At 37.5% G+C, this 14,364-nt stretch overlaps 1 protein-coding gene across 1 annotated transcript in view; it reads right to left on the bottom strand.

The window, feature by feature from the left end:
• Window positions 1-12,256, bottom strand: part of LOC122787367 (protein-lysine 6-oxidase-like) — a 407,094-nt gene extending 394,838 nt beyond the window's left edge. The window contains exon 1 of the mRNA XM_044054026.1: window positions 11,008-12,256. Coding sequence (XP_043909961.1) covers window positions 11,008-11,983 — 976 coding nt within the window. The 5' untranslated portion in view covers window positions 11,984-12,256. The remainder of the gene's footprint in view (window positions 1-11,007) is intronic.
• Between the last annotated feature and the right edge of the window lie 2,108 nt (window positions 12,257-14,364).

Genomic DNA, 14,364 nt, shown 5'->3' with positions numbered 1-14,364 from the left:
ATGTTTCTGAATACCATTCTTTGAATTTGTGAACTCATGAATGGCAGACTGCATGGGGAAAATATTTCTGATATTTTCATAAGCCCCATTGCATATTCTGTTTATGCAATGCATTCTAGTTAGGACTACATAAGCAATGAATTTGTAGGAAAAAATAACAGGTGCCGAATGTGTAACATTTTTTTTTGAGTTCAGTTAAAAAAATGTTAATGTTATTTGGGTGGGGTTAATGAACAAAACCTTCATAAATCAAATATGTGCAAGCCACTTAAGCCGGTTTCTGCTGCATATTAGTGCCAGTGGTGTGACAGTGATTTGTGAATGTCACATCATTGTGAGATGGGTCTAAAACAAATTAAACTTTATGCAAAGCTCTATACCAAGCTTGCAGTACGTTAGACATGGAGTCATTCTGAATGATGCATTGTGCACAATGCATGCAAACGATATATGCAAATGTCAAAATCCACAACAACCCAATACTTTCATGTGTAAGTCGTACCTCTCATCTGCTAGGATTTAGCCACAGAGCTATGATTTTGATCCTCAAATTTGCCTTGCTCCTCCTAGATTTATGATGTTCCTCATAAAGTTAGGCCTGTTTATTTGTACACAGTTTATTAAATACTGTACATAAACTAAGCCTATAGAAAGATTCACCAACACTAACTATATAGGGTCTAATATAGAAAGACCTTCTATTGTGAAAAATAAGAATAAGATCCTCTCTCTGACCCTGTGTTATGACTTTTAATGCCTGGAGGCTGAGAGGTATAGTGGAAGCTCTGTGCAGTATTCCAAGATACTGCAGAACTGCCATATTTAATATTAAGTAGAAGTGTAAATTTGCATTACATTATTTCATAGGGTCATAAGGTTATTACTGGATAAATAATGAACATTTCTCTGTTCCCATGATCTACCTTCTGTCGAATTATGGTGTTCCGCACTGCCACATGACCCCCACATCCTTGAATGGTTTCACCATCTAAGCTCATAGTCCCCTCCATGCTTGCTAAAATATATTACAGCAGAGGAAGGCAGTATGTTTATTGGAATTTCTGTCAATTGCTTCCCACCAGGTATAACTATTTAGTTGTGTACCTGCCATCAGATTTGCAGAACAGCATTCAAACATGGAATCTATTTCCCTGAGAGCGTAATTATACATGACTTTTGCATACCATGTTAATTCATAACATACTAAAAGAAATACCTTGCCAGAACCTCCATTTTTGAGCATGTGGCAGTAGTGTACCACCCCAGTGGGCATATGTGTGCATTAGGTGTCCTACTGCTTCATACATAGGTGCATGTGTGCGTGTGTGTGTGTGTGTGTGTGTGTGTGTGTGTGTGTGTGTGTGTGTGTGTGTGTGTGTGTGTGTGTGTGTGTGTGTTAGGTGTCTTACTGCTTCATACATAGACACATGCATGTGTGTGTTAGGTGTCTTACTGCTTCATACATAGACGCGTGCATGTGTGTGTGTGTGTTAGGTGTCTTACTGCTTCATACATAGGCACATGCAAGTGTGTGTTAAGTGTCTTACCACTTCATACATAGGCTCGTGCACATGCGCGCATGTGTGTGTGAGGTAACAGGCTTTAACATAGTTTCTGCAGAGGTGGCAAAGCCATGTTTTGGTGATTTTTTTTCCATTTGTTGATTTACGGTTTGATAGGTTTTAGCTGACATTCTGTGCGTTGCCTATAAAATTTCTTCAGAAATATCGAGTATAAGCACATTTCTCTAGGTTAAATAGACAAACTCTCTGCCTGAGAGCTCTCATCTGCATTTCTCCTACTGTTCCCCTCCTGCCCTCAAAATGTCAAATGGCAGCAGGCCACATCCTGATTTATTTCTCTGTCTGTTGGAGTACCATAGAGCTCCATTCTTGGACCTCTTCTATTCAATATCTTCATAAATGATCTCCCCTTGCATTCCATTGTCTCCAGTTTCCAATATGTAGATGATTCTGCAATAATCCGCAATGCCAAATCAATTTCTGAACTGCAAAGTCTCTTGCAAAACAACTTTATATCTCTTTGGCTCAAAGGTTCAAATCCTATGCTTAATATTAAGGAAACTAAAATTATGCTCTTTACCTCTAAATCCCTTTTTAATATCAAACCTAACTTCTCCAGCATCTAAACAAATTGCATTACTATTGCAGTTGTCTTCAAACTAAACTACAAAGACCAAAGATCAATGATGAACTTAAATTTGACATCCACATTTGGGAAGTAAGAAAAACACAACAAAAAATAAGCATGCTACACATAAAAATGCAAACGTGCATTCAAGCATGTTATATCCCATAAATATATAACTTTTGACTACAAATGTTGTAAAACGCTGAGGCTGGCTACACCCCATAATGTTAATAAAGACAGCCAACAGCTGTGACCACAACTTTTGCTCCCTGAGGAATGCATTAAGTTATTCTTTTAGTGAATCCAGGGGGTGGCCCAGCTTTGCCTCCCTCCCTCTCTCTCTTTCTCTCTCTCTCTCTTTCTCTCATTTCTACATGGTACATCCCAGAACTTATTGCATGTTGCTGTGTTGCATCTGGTTACAAAAGGTACATATAGTCATTGTAACCAGTCGGACTGTTGGTAATATGTAAAAGGATCGATGTTTCTGAGTAAGGCTGGAGTGCTAATTTACTCCAGGCATAACTCTAACCTTCATCACAGTTACCACTGTAGCAGGTATGCAAAAGGTGTTTTATGCTACACTTCTCTATGCTTTTTAGAGGCATAGTGTGCTAGCTATCTGCACCTCTGCACTGCATGATATGTGGTAGGAGTTATCATGAATCCCTGTCATAATGAATTATTACTCATTTTTGTTGTGGTGTTCTGAACACCTTCTGGACTTTCACTACATTACTAGAGTGCTGCGGTAGCATTGTCGCCTCACAGTTAGACGTTGCCCGTTCGATCCTCAGTTAGAGCGTCTTCTGTGTGGCGACATGCGTGAATGGGTGTTCCTTCATGGAAGGTTGTGTGTTAGGCCCACAAGCCAGCACGTAAAACTCTACTGCCAATCATTAGTGGACCGGAGTTCCGATGTGGCGACCCCTAACCGGGAAAAGCCGAAAGACACAAACAAACAAACTAGAGGTTTCTATTTTGAGGTTATTCACATTTGCTGACAAAATCTGAATATTCAGCTTTTGTTTGGATATTTACACAGCATATAGTAGACATCTGCATATTAAACACTACTCATTTTGTACAATATAATTAACTGAACAATTTGCATGCTCATAGTAATCTGCTATCTTCTTTTGTTATAAAGCTATTCCCATTTTGCCTATTTACAAAAATGTAAAACAATATAAGGTATTTAGTGAAGCTTCTTTATTTCACACACACACACACACACACACACACACACACACACACACACACACACACACACACACACACACACACAAATATATATATATATATTTATATATATATATATATATATATATATGGAGCTACTACTTTACAACGAAATTTCACTTAACCGAAAAAGAAAAATAGAGCCCCACTTTAGCGAACGTGCACTTCAAAGAAAGTGCACTTTCACTAAAATCTAGGCACTCGATCGCCTCACAAATAAAAAAAAATAACAAAAACATGCTTTTGCAGGGGGGCAAGCACCCCCTACTAAATATACCAACTCCGAGATTGCACTATAGCGAGGAAAAGGGAATATTCTCATTCCACGCTGCATTGTGATCTCCGTAGTCAGTTTTCAAAGTTTCAGTACTTCGAACAAGTGGCTTTGTATAAGTTAAGTTCGAAGTATTGAAACTTCGACCAAACACAGTAGACTCACACACACACACACACACACACATATATATATACATATATATATATATATATATATATATATATATATATATATATATTAGTCAATTTTTAAAGTTATTCATATTTGTTTTAAAATATTATTAATGTTAACCATTTCACAGAGAAATTTGCAATCACTTCATTGTAGAAATGAAGTACAGTTTAGTTTTCTGTAATTTCTGGCTAAATAACCTAATAGTAACAGAATGTTTAAATCTTTCTGAACACAATGTTGTTCCCAGTTTCATTTATATTATAGAAGCTGGCATGCTTCACTTCAAATGCTCACTTTGAACTAAAAACTGAATGGAATTAAAAACAAATGAATTGGACTGATGATAACTGCCTGGCTTAGGCAGCCAGTGTTACTGAGTATTTTAGCAAGCAGAAACAGTTTGTCTAAGAAATGTTACTACTGTTGGTTTCAGAGTGATGCAGCATTTAGTGTTACTCCACTTAGCTCTTGGTTTTCCAGTCTGGTTCCTAGTTGGAGTGGACACTATGTGGAGTACACATAGGATTTGCCAGGTGCTCTACTTTCTTCACACGTTTAAATGATATGATGTTATATGATATGATATGATGTGATATGATACTGGTGACCTGTCAGTCCTTAAAGTGATGACAGGTGTGCATGTGGCAAGTGACTGTATATGAATGTGTGCTGGTGGTGGAGTGTCTTTCACTAACATTGTTAGGGAGGGCTTCAGACAGATGGAGCAGAGAAAGCTGAAAACTGGTAGGTGAGAACTGTAAGAGCAGTTGTAGGGTTCTAAAGTGCTAAGCAGCAACAGATTGCATCTGTAAAATGCCTGTTTTTGAAGAAAGTAACATAAATGCACGTAATTCATAAGAGGCATGCAGAGTACAAATTCAGCATGGCAGTCTCGGTACACCACTCCATCTGGGCAGGTAGTGCAAGGCCCAGACGTGCTAGTGTGGATGTGTACTATGTGGCTCCACCATGGGAATGCACTGTGATGAATAGGCTTACTAGTACAAGTATAATTAGACAGGGGCACATAGCGGAAAGTCTAGGAATGTTAATGTGGATGCATCCCAGTGTTGCCATGCATTGTGGGCCATAGCCATGCCAAAAATGGTATGTTTAGCCATGTAAAGGATGTATGAGGCCAAGGCTTCTTAGTACTGATGCAGTCCAGTATGAGCATATAGTGAACACTTACACGATTTGGCCAAGGAAGGTAAAACTTTTTTACTTCAGGACTCCTTTGTGTGATTGTTCCCAGACTTGTGCTTCAGATCATGAAAAGATAATATACCTTTGTAGAAGTTGGGGTGCTCTATTTTACAAATAACCTGCCTACATCATTTAAATACCCTATTACTTCACTGATTAAATAGAAGAACTCCTTTCACTCTTATCAGAAACCTGATGCAGGAATGACATTTTGCTATTGATGTTGCTGAGTAAAGTACAAGGTAACATGTCAGCTGTTCCACATGTCTGGTGATTCACCACTCCCCTAGCTACCAAGCATGATAAACCGATTACCAGACCTGTGAAATTCAACACAGTTCTCAACACTTATGACTTCTCTAACCCAGACTGTCAACATACTGGGAACTACCTGTGTTTAATTGTTACAAACCTTTGGAAATTTCCAACAAAAGTGGTATCTGTACAACTCTTGCAGTCACTACAAGTAATCCTTTTACTGTACTGGAGGCCAAGGAAGAATCTTTAATGGACAACTTCCCTGTTTGGCAGATGTCACTCCTGACGTCATTTACATAGGTTCTACTCTACCTTTACTTCCCCCACGCTTTCACTGGGAGGCAAACAATGACACTAAGCCACAAAAGAACAACCACGGTAAATATCCTCAGCAATAATAAAACCCTCCATGAACTCATCGCTCTCATTATGTGAAGCAGCTTCTCTTCAGCATTTAACTCAAGTGAATAGACCCCTCCTAGAATGTTAACCAGAACCAAATTCCTTCCGAAAATGCCAGACCACAAGGCGTGACGCCACCAAAAGTGCAAACTACTGCTGTTTAATAGATATAATAAAAGCAGTATAAAATCAAGTTAAGCTCTTTCGTCCCGTTCACATCAATGCGACTTTCTCAGAACTCTGAACCACAAAAAATATTGTCTTGCTAGTATTCCTGGAATCCCCGCAAATGCCACTATTTTATAATTTGCTTTTTTTGTTGGAACCATCGACAGTTCTCACCTACTCTAGTCTACTTTAGACAGTGCACCTCTATTTCCCAATTTGTGTGACTCTAGTTTCATTTTATTACCAAGTGCAGATGACATTAAGTGAGCTTTCTGTAATTTGGGGCTAGCATTTGGTCATAGTTCTAGTCTGACTTTTATACATTTCAATATTCCCATTTCCTCAGCAAAAACTAATTTCACTCCTGACAGCAAATGTGGCATTTTTCCAGCTTTAACTTTTTTATCTCTATCTCACAGAGGCAAAGTACACATTTTAGTAAATGCTTCAACCTTGTACTCTACCCAAAAGGTTGCCACAGTGATTTGTATACATACAAGTCTAGCATCTGTATTTTTCCAATTTTCATCACAGAGGCCTTAGTTCTGCACCATTTCCCTCTTATTCACCTATATAGATATTTACTAATACGTCTGATAGTATAGCGGAAAACATTTATTTGTAATTGTTGACATAAATAATATACACTGCTGCTCTGGTTTCTAACTCCACTTTTGAGTTTCACTCTGGATACCTGTCATGTGACCTTTATAAAGTTACATATCATTTTCAGTTATGTTCTTTCTAAAATATCACTTTCTCTTGTCCATACTTTATGGAATTTCTTGTTTCATATGAGTTAATTTCATTGTCTGTATTGGCCATTGTATACCCTTAGCTACTTTCTTTACAGTTTTTAGCATTTTGCTTTTACCACTTGCACTCCTTGCATTACTTTTCTCTTAGCACACTTTCTTAATATGACTATTCCTCTGCATAGTTAGCAGTTTCTATCTTTGAATCAGCAGTGAGTAATTGTGTGACATCTTGCCTCAAGGAAAGCATGTATGCTTTTCTATGTTTGCTTACTGGTTATTTTATTTATTTATATTTGTTTATTGGGATGGTCTGACTGGGCACACCCTGTTTTTCAGTGGCGACATGAAGAGAAAAGTGACACATAGAATTCCAAAATACACTAAACAAACTTCTGCAATACAATATAAGATATACACGAGCAATATCCAATAAACAAAATTCAATAATATACAATACACGAGTAATATACAATAATCAAAATTTCAAAAATAACAATATACAACATACATGAGTAAGAAAGAATTTGAGGAAAAATTTAGGGGTATTATTAATAATACCCACAATTTTTACAGCTCAATAACAAAACTGAAAATTCTCTGAATATATCTCTTCTGACATTTAACAGAACAACCTTTAGCATATTCCAATTTTCATTGTATGAAATCTGTCGCACTATGCATTTATTAATAGTCTACAGTCTGACCGGCTTTCGAGAAATCTTTACATTCCATATATATTTCTTTTCTTTGAGTTTTACTTATACAAGTAAGCTGCACAGTCTCTAATGTGGTTTAGCACCTATTTCTTTAAATAGCCCTCCACTGTTTTGAATACTTTCTGTCTATGAACTTTACAGTCAGGTTCTTGTCTTTCAGTATGTATCTGATTCTTCTCAAAAAGGCACTACACAACCAGAATACTGCGCTGTGCTGTGCTGTATCTATATGCTTTCCTGCTCCTTTACTAGCATCATATTCATCAGTAAGAATTTTATAATGCCATGATCATGTTTACGTCCCAAGGCTTAAATCAGTTTCAAGTTAAAACTCACTTTGTATGTTTCTTAATACACTTTGCTTAAATTATTTTTATATACCAAATCATTCTGAAATACTTTTTATACAGCCATTCCCTTTGTGTAAATGAGCTTGACATATAAATCTTTTTTTGCTACCTGAAGTCACATAAACTGCTTTCTTATGCGATCAATAATTACTTCCTGTATAAAGCAAAATTGCTGAAATTGTCTTAAAAATCATAATTTTTGCAATCCAAACTCCATTGTATAAATCATTTTATTATAAAACAAACTCTATGCTGCCCTACTACATGCTGAGCATTTACTAGTATGCCTCATCTCTAGTGCATCATCACGCACTTCCCAAGCTTCATACTGTCTACAACCAGCTAACATTCAGCATTATCTTCAACTTCATTTTAGTAAAAACAGTTTCAGTAGGTTGAGGCTCCAAAACTGGTGTTTGTTCTACCACTTAGACTGACACACCTTCAAAATGTACCTGCACAAACCCTTTACTGTTGCCCTTGGGGCTCAGATCATGTCTGAAAAAGGTCCAAAAAGATCAAGCCTCTAAATCTTTTACAATATGATTAACTCATTAAATAAATGCTGCCCACTAATGTCAGCTGGGTAATTAATTTAGACAACTTACTTTACTTCCTTGTTTTTCTACAAACACTGCCAGGAGCTCATTGTTTCTTGTCATACAGTATAGTTTTGCCCCTGATCTCAGATATGCTTTTAACCTGCAGTCTGTTTAAACTAGGCTTTGTACTCAAACATCATTCCTACTTCATAGCAGTTTATTTTCGTCTTCTTTTCCTTATATCATTTTTTCCTAAGTGCACTTTATTGTGTTGTCATTAGCTGTTCACTAGCCAGTGTGCACGTCAATACATTGTTTTCTTATTTACTTGCAATATACAAAAGTGATGTGTGCGTCAGCTTGAAGCATTATTACTTTTTATGGAAGCTAAGATTACAGCATCTCAAAGTAAGACAGCTTTTTCTTACTTCTGTTTTTTTTTTTTTTTCCAGATCGTTCTTTCTCTGGATTGCAACATGTAAAAGGGCCCATATGAGGGGATGTATTTTATTTATTTATTTAAGTCTGTTTACTAGGATAGTACACCGTTCACAGCATAACATTTGCAGGTATATCCCTGGTAATTTCGATTGTAGCCCAGCTGTAGAGGGGCTTGAACCTGAAAAAAAAGTATTTTAATATTTAGTAGCTGCAACCGTACAAAAGTACCTAGGTGAAGCTTAAATGTGTTTAGGTACTTTGTGTATTCAAGGTGACAGTTTCATCCTGTGTTTGGAGCACATGGGTTTCCTTCTGTTTGCATCTGGAAATCAAATTTCAGATGTCTGATTTCCATCATACATTCTGATTCGTTACATGCCTTAGCTCCTTCTCATTAGACTGCCTAGCTTCAGTTCTTATCTGGATTTCTGTCACATGCCATGGTACATGTGCATTATTCATTGTCCTGTTCCCAAAAGGGCATGACTATTTATTTATTTATTTATATTTCATTTTGTACTTAGGAGCCTTGTAAAATTACAGCTGCAGTTTAATGATGCTGTACAAGATGAGCTTTGTAGTTTTTTGAAACTGTAACGAGTTACCATATTTCCTCATCCATGCCTACTCATGATGCAATGTTTGTATTTTATTGTTATCACTTGCACTCAACTCATTTCATAAAAATGTAATTATGCTATTTAAACAGATAACCAGAATAAAAGATGGTAATAGCACCAAAGACTAATTTTTCAGCTGTATAAGAATTTCTAGTAAATGCTGATAAAGTGTCCTTTATCACAGTTTATTTTTTTTTTTCAAAACAGGTTTATTGTTTTAACATATAAGAGAAATATCATAACAATTTTATACAAGTAATTAAAAATAGGGATTATTATAATATTCAACAAAACAACTAAAGTATTTACAAAGACATCCACTACAATCAGATCAATTAATTAAACTAAAATATCATGCTATTGAAATTAAAATTTTTTTCTTTATCACAGTTTAGACAGCATTTGTTGTCAGTGAATGCTTACATAGTCTGAAGAATAATTTGAGTAAACCTGGTAACAGCCTCGCAGCTTTATTTTCTCCCAGAGCACATCTCTTAATAGAAACCAGCTGCTTCTACATAAAATAATGTTGAAAATTTTATAGACTAAAACATAAAACAAATGCTTGTCCCGTGATGGCCAGATTCCAGCTGTGTGCTATATAATGATCCTTGTTAAGGTAAAGAGAATTCACTGCACTGTCTTAATTCAAGACAGACAGTATACACTTCATTTAAACTCAACATTTGCTTAGGGAATAATAAATGGCTTTATGTTTCAATGGCCTAATTTATCAATTTGCATAATTTTATTGTTTATTGCTTCTAGAAATTGCATGAATGTTTACTGTTGCTAATGTTTTAATGGTTCATTATTTTCATAGGACAACACTTTAATAAACTTTAGACAGTAAGCTCATTTCTGAGCTAGGGTTCTGTGTCCTGTTCTGTTGACAGAACTGACTTTATTTGAGCCCAGCCATCCTGCAGGCATGTTCTAAAATGTAAGCAGAAGACAGCAGCACTACCAGTTAATGGGTCAGTTCCTGAGTCTTGACATGAACTGGGTTTCAGAAAAGAAAAGCCAAGCTTAGATGTAAATTAAAGGACTGTCTGTAGCTAAAATTAAAAGAATATGTATTTTTCAGTAAGAAAAACTCTAATACTAGAACACAGCCCTTGAGATAAAAAATAATGAATATCCCACCTAAGAAAGGGGGAAAAAAGAGAAAGTAAGTCATTTTTCTACTGTGATATGAAACAGAAGTATGGAAGGGACAGAAACATAAATAAAAATATGAGAACAAAAATGTCCAAGATTGCATTAATGAATAGAAAAATGGCAAAGAATCATAAAAAGATGATGAAATGACAAGGAAGAACTGTTTGTCGAAAATCCCACAGAATGTGAAATAAAAATGAGAAAATTACTAGAGAAAGACAATGTAAAAAAAATAATAAAAAAGAATAAAATGTGTGTATATTTTGAGGAGGAGCTCTAATTTACATCAAATGTGGAAAGAAAAGTAGAACGAACTGCTTTACAGAGAACACAAATGGGGAAGAAATAAATGAGAGGGCATCAGTAATAGGAAACAAGAGCATGAGCCAGGAACTAAAAAATAAAAATACAAAAGGAAATGTTGAATAAAGGAATAAAAACAGACAATGAACTGTGTACCTTACATGATAAAATGAAGAAAAAATACACCCTGTGGTGGAAAAATAGCAGTTAAAATGTAAAAACACTCATAAAGGCTTACCATTTTGAAAATACCTGGTCCCATATCCTGGCCTCCTTGTCCCTGATGGCCTTGACCTCCCCTGAGGGTAAATATTGTAAAGCACCGAGTTCCTGTTTTTGTAAGGATTTCGAGGATCATCTCCAGCCATTTCTTCGGGGTTCAGTGGGTTGGTGCCCTGAGTACCAGTTGTAATCAAATCTCTACTGCCATCTGGGTTTGGCAGTGCCCGCTGTACTGGGTAAATGAGATTCTCTTCATTCAGTGCATGAGTGTCTATCTCCAAGCCCCGGGTGCTGCTGCCCCCTGCAGGGATTCTGCCTCCCACTGGCTGGCTGAGGCGCCTCTCTGGTACACTGTTCATAGGTGGCACCACACTGCGCCCTCTTGCAGATTCTGTTCTACTTTGACGCCCCGTGTTCTCATGTGTTATGTTGAAACGGCGATCCCCACCACCCCTTGGTGTGCCAGCAGAACGAACCCCATCACTGCGCCTAGCATTCGTTCCACCTAAAGATGGGTTTTGCTGGGAACCTGAAGGTAGAGCCCCACTTCCATACAACTCATTTCCTGTCTGCCTCGCTGTTATGAGAACCCCATGAGCACCTGGTGACCGCTGGATGCCAACTGAAGAACCGCTGACCACCTCTTGTTCCCTAGTGTTATGCAGTACTGATGTGAGAGCTTGGCGTGGCCCTGACAATCTGTTCATACCAGTAGATGGTCGAGATGATGATGATGTTGAGGTAATAGTGCCTACTGTAGGTACCAGAGACAACGGGGACTCAAACCTGCGCCGGTTAGAGGTTAAATACACATTTTGTGCCTCCTGTTGGGCAGGCTGATACTCAGAACCAGTACTGAACAAACTATGGACCCGACCATTGTCTTCCCACTGGATTCTTTGCTTCCATCGCCCGGGGACATTTGCATGCTGTAGTTCCACAAAGTCAAACAGATGGAGAAAACAAGGTACTAATAAAGTCAATATAGCCATGGTCTAAGAATATGAATAATATTTACAAGGTGAACTAAAACTTTCTTTTCTTCGTAGGGAAAAAATCCAAAGAAGGAAAAGTAGATGCAAGCAATTATACTGTTCTGCACTGAAGTCCTTTTGGTTCACATATTCACTCTAGGAGGATTTAAAAAAAATCAGACTTTGTAAAGTTGCCAAAGTGTACTTACGCATGCACAGAGTCTTCATTACCCTGAGCTTTTTAACTATTTGGATGCCTACAGCTGAAAAGGACTACTCCAGTCCCTATGGCACACAAGAAGAGCACACTTTACGAAACTTGCACTAGCCTTAGCAAGAGTGCCAAGATTCTCCGCTGGTCTGATTGTTTTGATTCATATGGTAGGTCATGTGACCCTATTCTTTACATTCATGCAGATTTCGTCTGAGAGCTCAGGTTTCAGTACCTTGTGGGAAGGGTAATTTAACACTTAATGTTTTCTCTGTGTGCTCCTTTTATTTGCAGACCCATGCTGACAAGAAAGCTTTATCACTTCACTTTGAAATGTAGTGAAGTAGTGCTTATATGAGCTACTGTTTTTTTTTTTTTTTTGTCTATATGGTTCACTTTCACTTTGCAGGCAGCCTCAGCAGTGGACTTTTTTAAATATTTTCTACAGCATAGTTACTTGGTTGTTTGGGTTTACTGAAGATGGAAACAGATGCAGTGAATGCATTTTATTATAAGGTCTGGAGCAGTGTTGGTCATTTACTTATAAGCTTTTTACATGCATGTCTCTTTCAGTTTGTTGCTGTGGTGGGTCCTACTGTTATATGGGAAAAGGGCTCAACAACTATGGGAGACGTCCAAAGGTGAACAGGACAGGAAGCCTTACTGCTGATGGAGCAGTAAGAATAATCAGAGTGTGACAGAAAAAGAACAGAAAGTACACAGTTTGCAAATGGGATACACTCTTTAAGAAATACCTTTCAACTGCCCCTGATTTTGACTCAGATTTAGCTCTGTCTGTCTTAATCCCTCCTAAAACTGGTCACATTTCTGGAGAAAAGGTAGTGAATTACATTTAATAAATAATAACAATGATTAGCATTATAGACTTTTTTTTACTTCAGAAAATCAATATTAGTTTACATTATTTTATTCTATCAATGTCTCAAGTTAATAGTACTAATAGTTTCAAAGTGTCTCAGATTGTTCCCCGATTATTTCTGGATTTGTCCCTGATACGTTGAGAGCTATGCTTGCAGATGTCACAGTAATAAGCAAAACAGTCTACAAAATAATGAACCAAAACAGTCAGAACAGTGGTTCAAAGGTAAACAGAATTAACTTTAATGGCACAAAGTATAGAGCCAAATTAGTGCCACCTGTTTACTAGCTGGTCTTATCTGGAAAAAAAAACCTCTTTGTAGGACAGCATGAGCCAAGTCTAAAAAGAAAGTGGAGGATCCATGGGCAGATATGCTGAAATGGCCAACAAATACCCCTTGCTAAAGAAGTAAGACAGACCAGAGGCTAATAACACACCGATACTTGAGCATCAGTAGTACATAATACTTGAATGCTCCCTGGTTATTAGTGCAGCGCCAACTAGAAAATGTCTTCCACCATCTAACATAACGTTTCCTAGTAGCAGGTTTTCTTGTCTCCTCTGGTACCTGCTGCACATCCTTGGAAACAAGGTGCAGAAAGGTATCAAACTGAATCCTACAGGCATAGTCATTCTGAAGAACAGGCATTTCCCTTTTCTGGAAGGATCCCTGATTTTTGTTGGATCCTCTTGCCACTTCATTTTTGATCCCTGTTTGCTCTGGAAGTTTGCTGGGCTGGTTTCTTTTGCTTTTTGAAAAAAGAACAAGGAGTTTTGGAAAATTTTGAAAAAGAGGGGGCTGAAAAATCTAAGTAATTCCCTGGATCAATTTGTCTCTTTCATCAAACTGTTTGAGTACCTGAGTAGCAGAAGGACCAAACAAAACCTCCGTATCCAAGGGAGAACTTAAAATATCAGCTTTTACTGCTTCTGAAAACTTCTGATTGTTTACCCAGACAAAATGTGTCACCATGTTAGCAGTGGCCCTGGACACAGAGTCAGTACAGTCATCCACACTCTGTAATGAGGGTTTAGACACTTGTGAAAGAACAGCAACAACAGTACTCGGAAAGGGCCTACCTTCTGACAGAACTGTGGCAGAAAAATTCCTCAAACTGCCCACATAAGTCAGACTGTACGTCAGCATATTAGCCTGGTAATACAGGAATCTGCGTGCTGGAGATGAAGAATAGAAAACTCTCTTAAGAAGCCATTCAATGGGTTTTACCATTATTGTCCCAAAGTAAAGGACTGGCATTGATCAGAGCTTTATTAGCCATGGGAGAAGAAATAGAAATAACTGCTAGG

The sequence above is a fragment of the Protopterus annectens genome, chromosome 13.part0, assembly GCF_019279795.1.
Source record: "Protopterus annectens isolate FY-2018-M chromosome 13.part0, PAN1.0, whole genome shotgun sequence".
Lineage (NCBI taxonomy): Eukaryota > Metazoa > Chordata > Ceratodontiformes > Protopteridae > Protopterus > Protopterus annectens.
The sequence above is the reverse complement of the archived record's forward strand: the minus strand, read 5'-3'. Positions and strand labels throughout refer to the sequence as shown.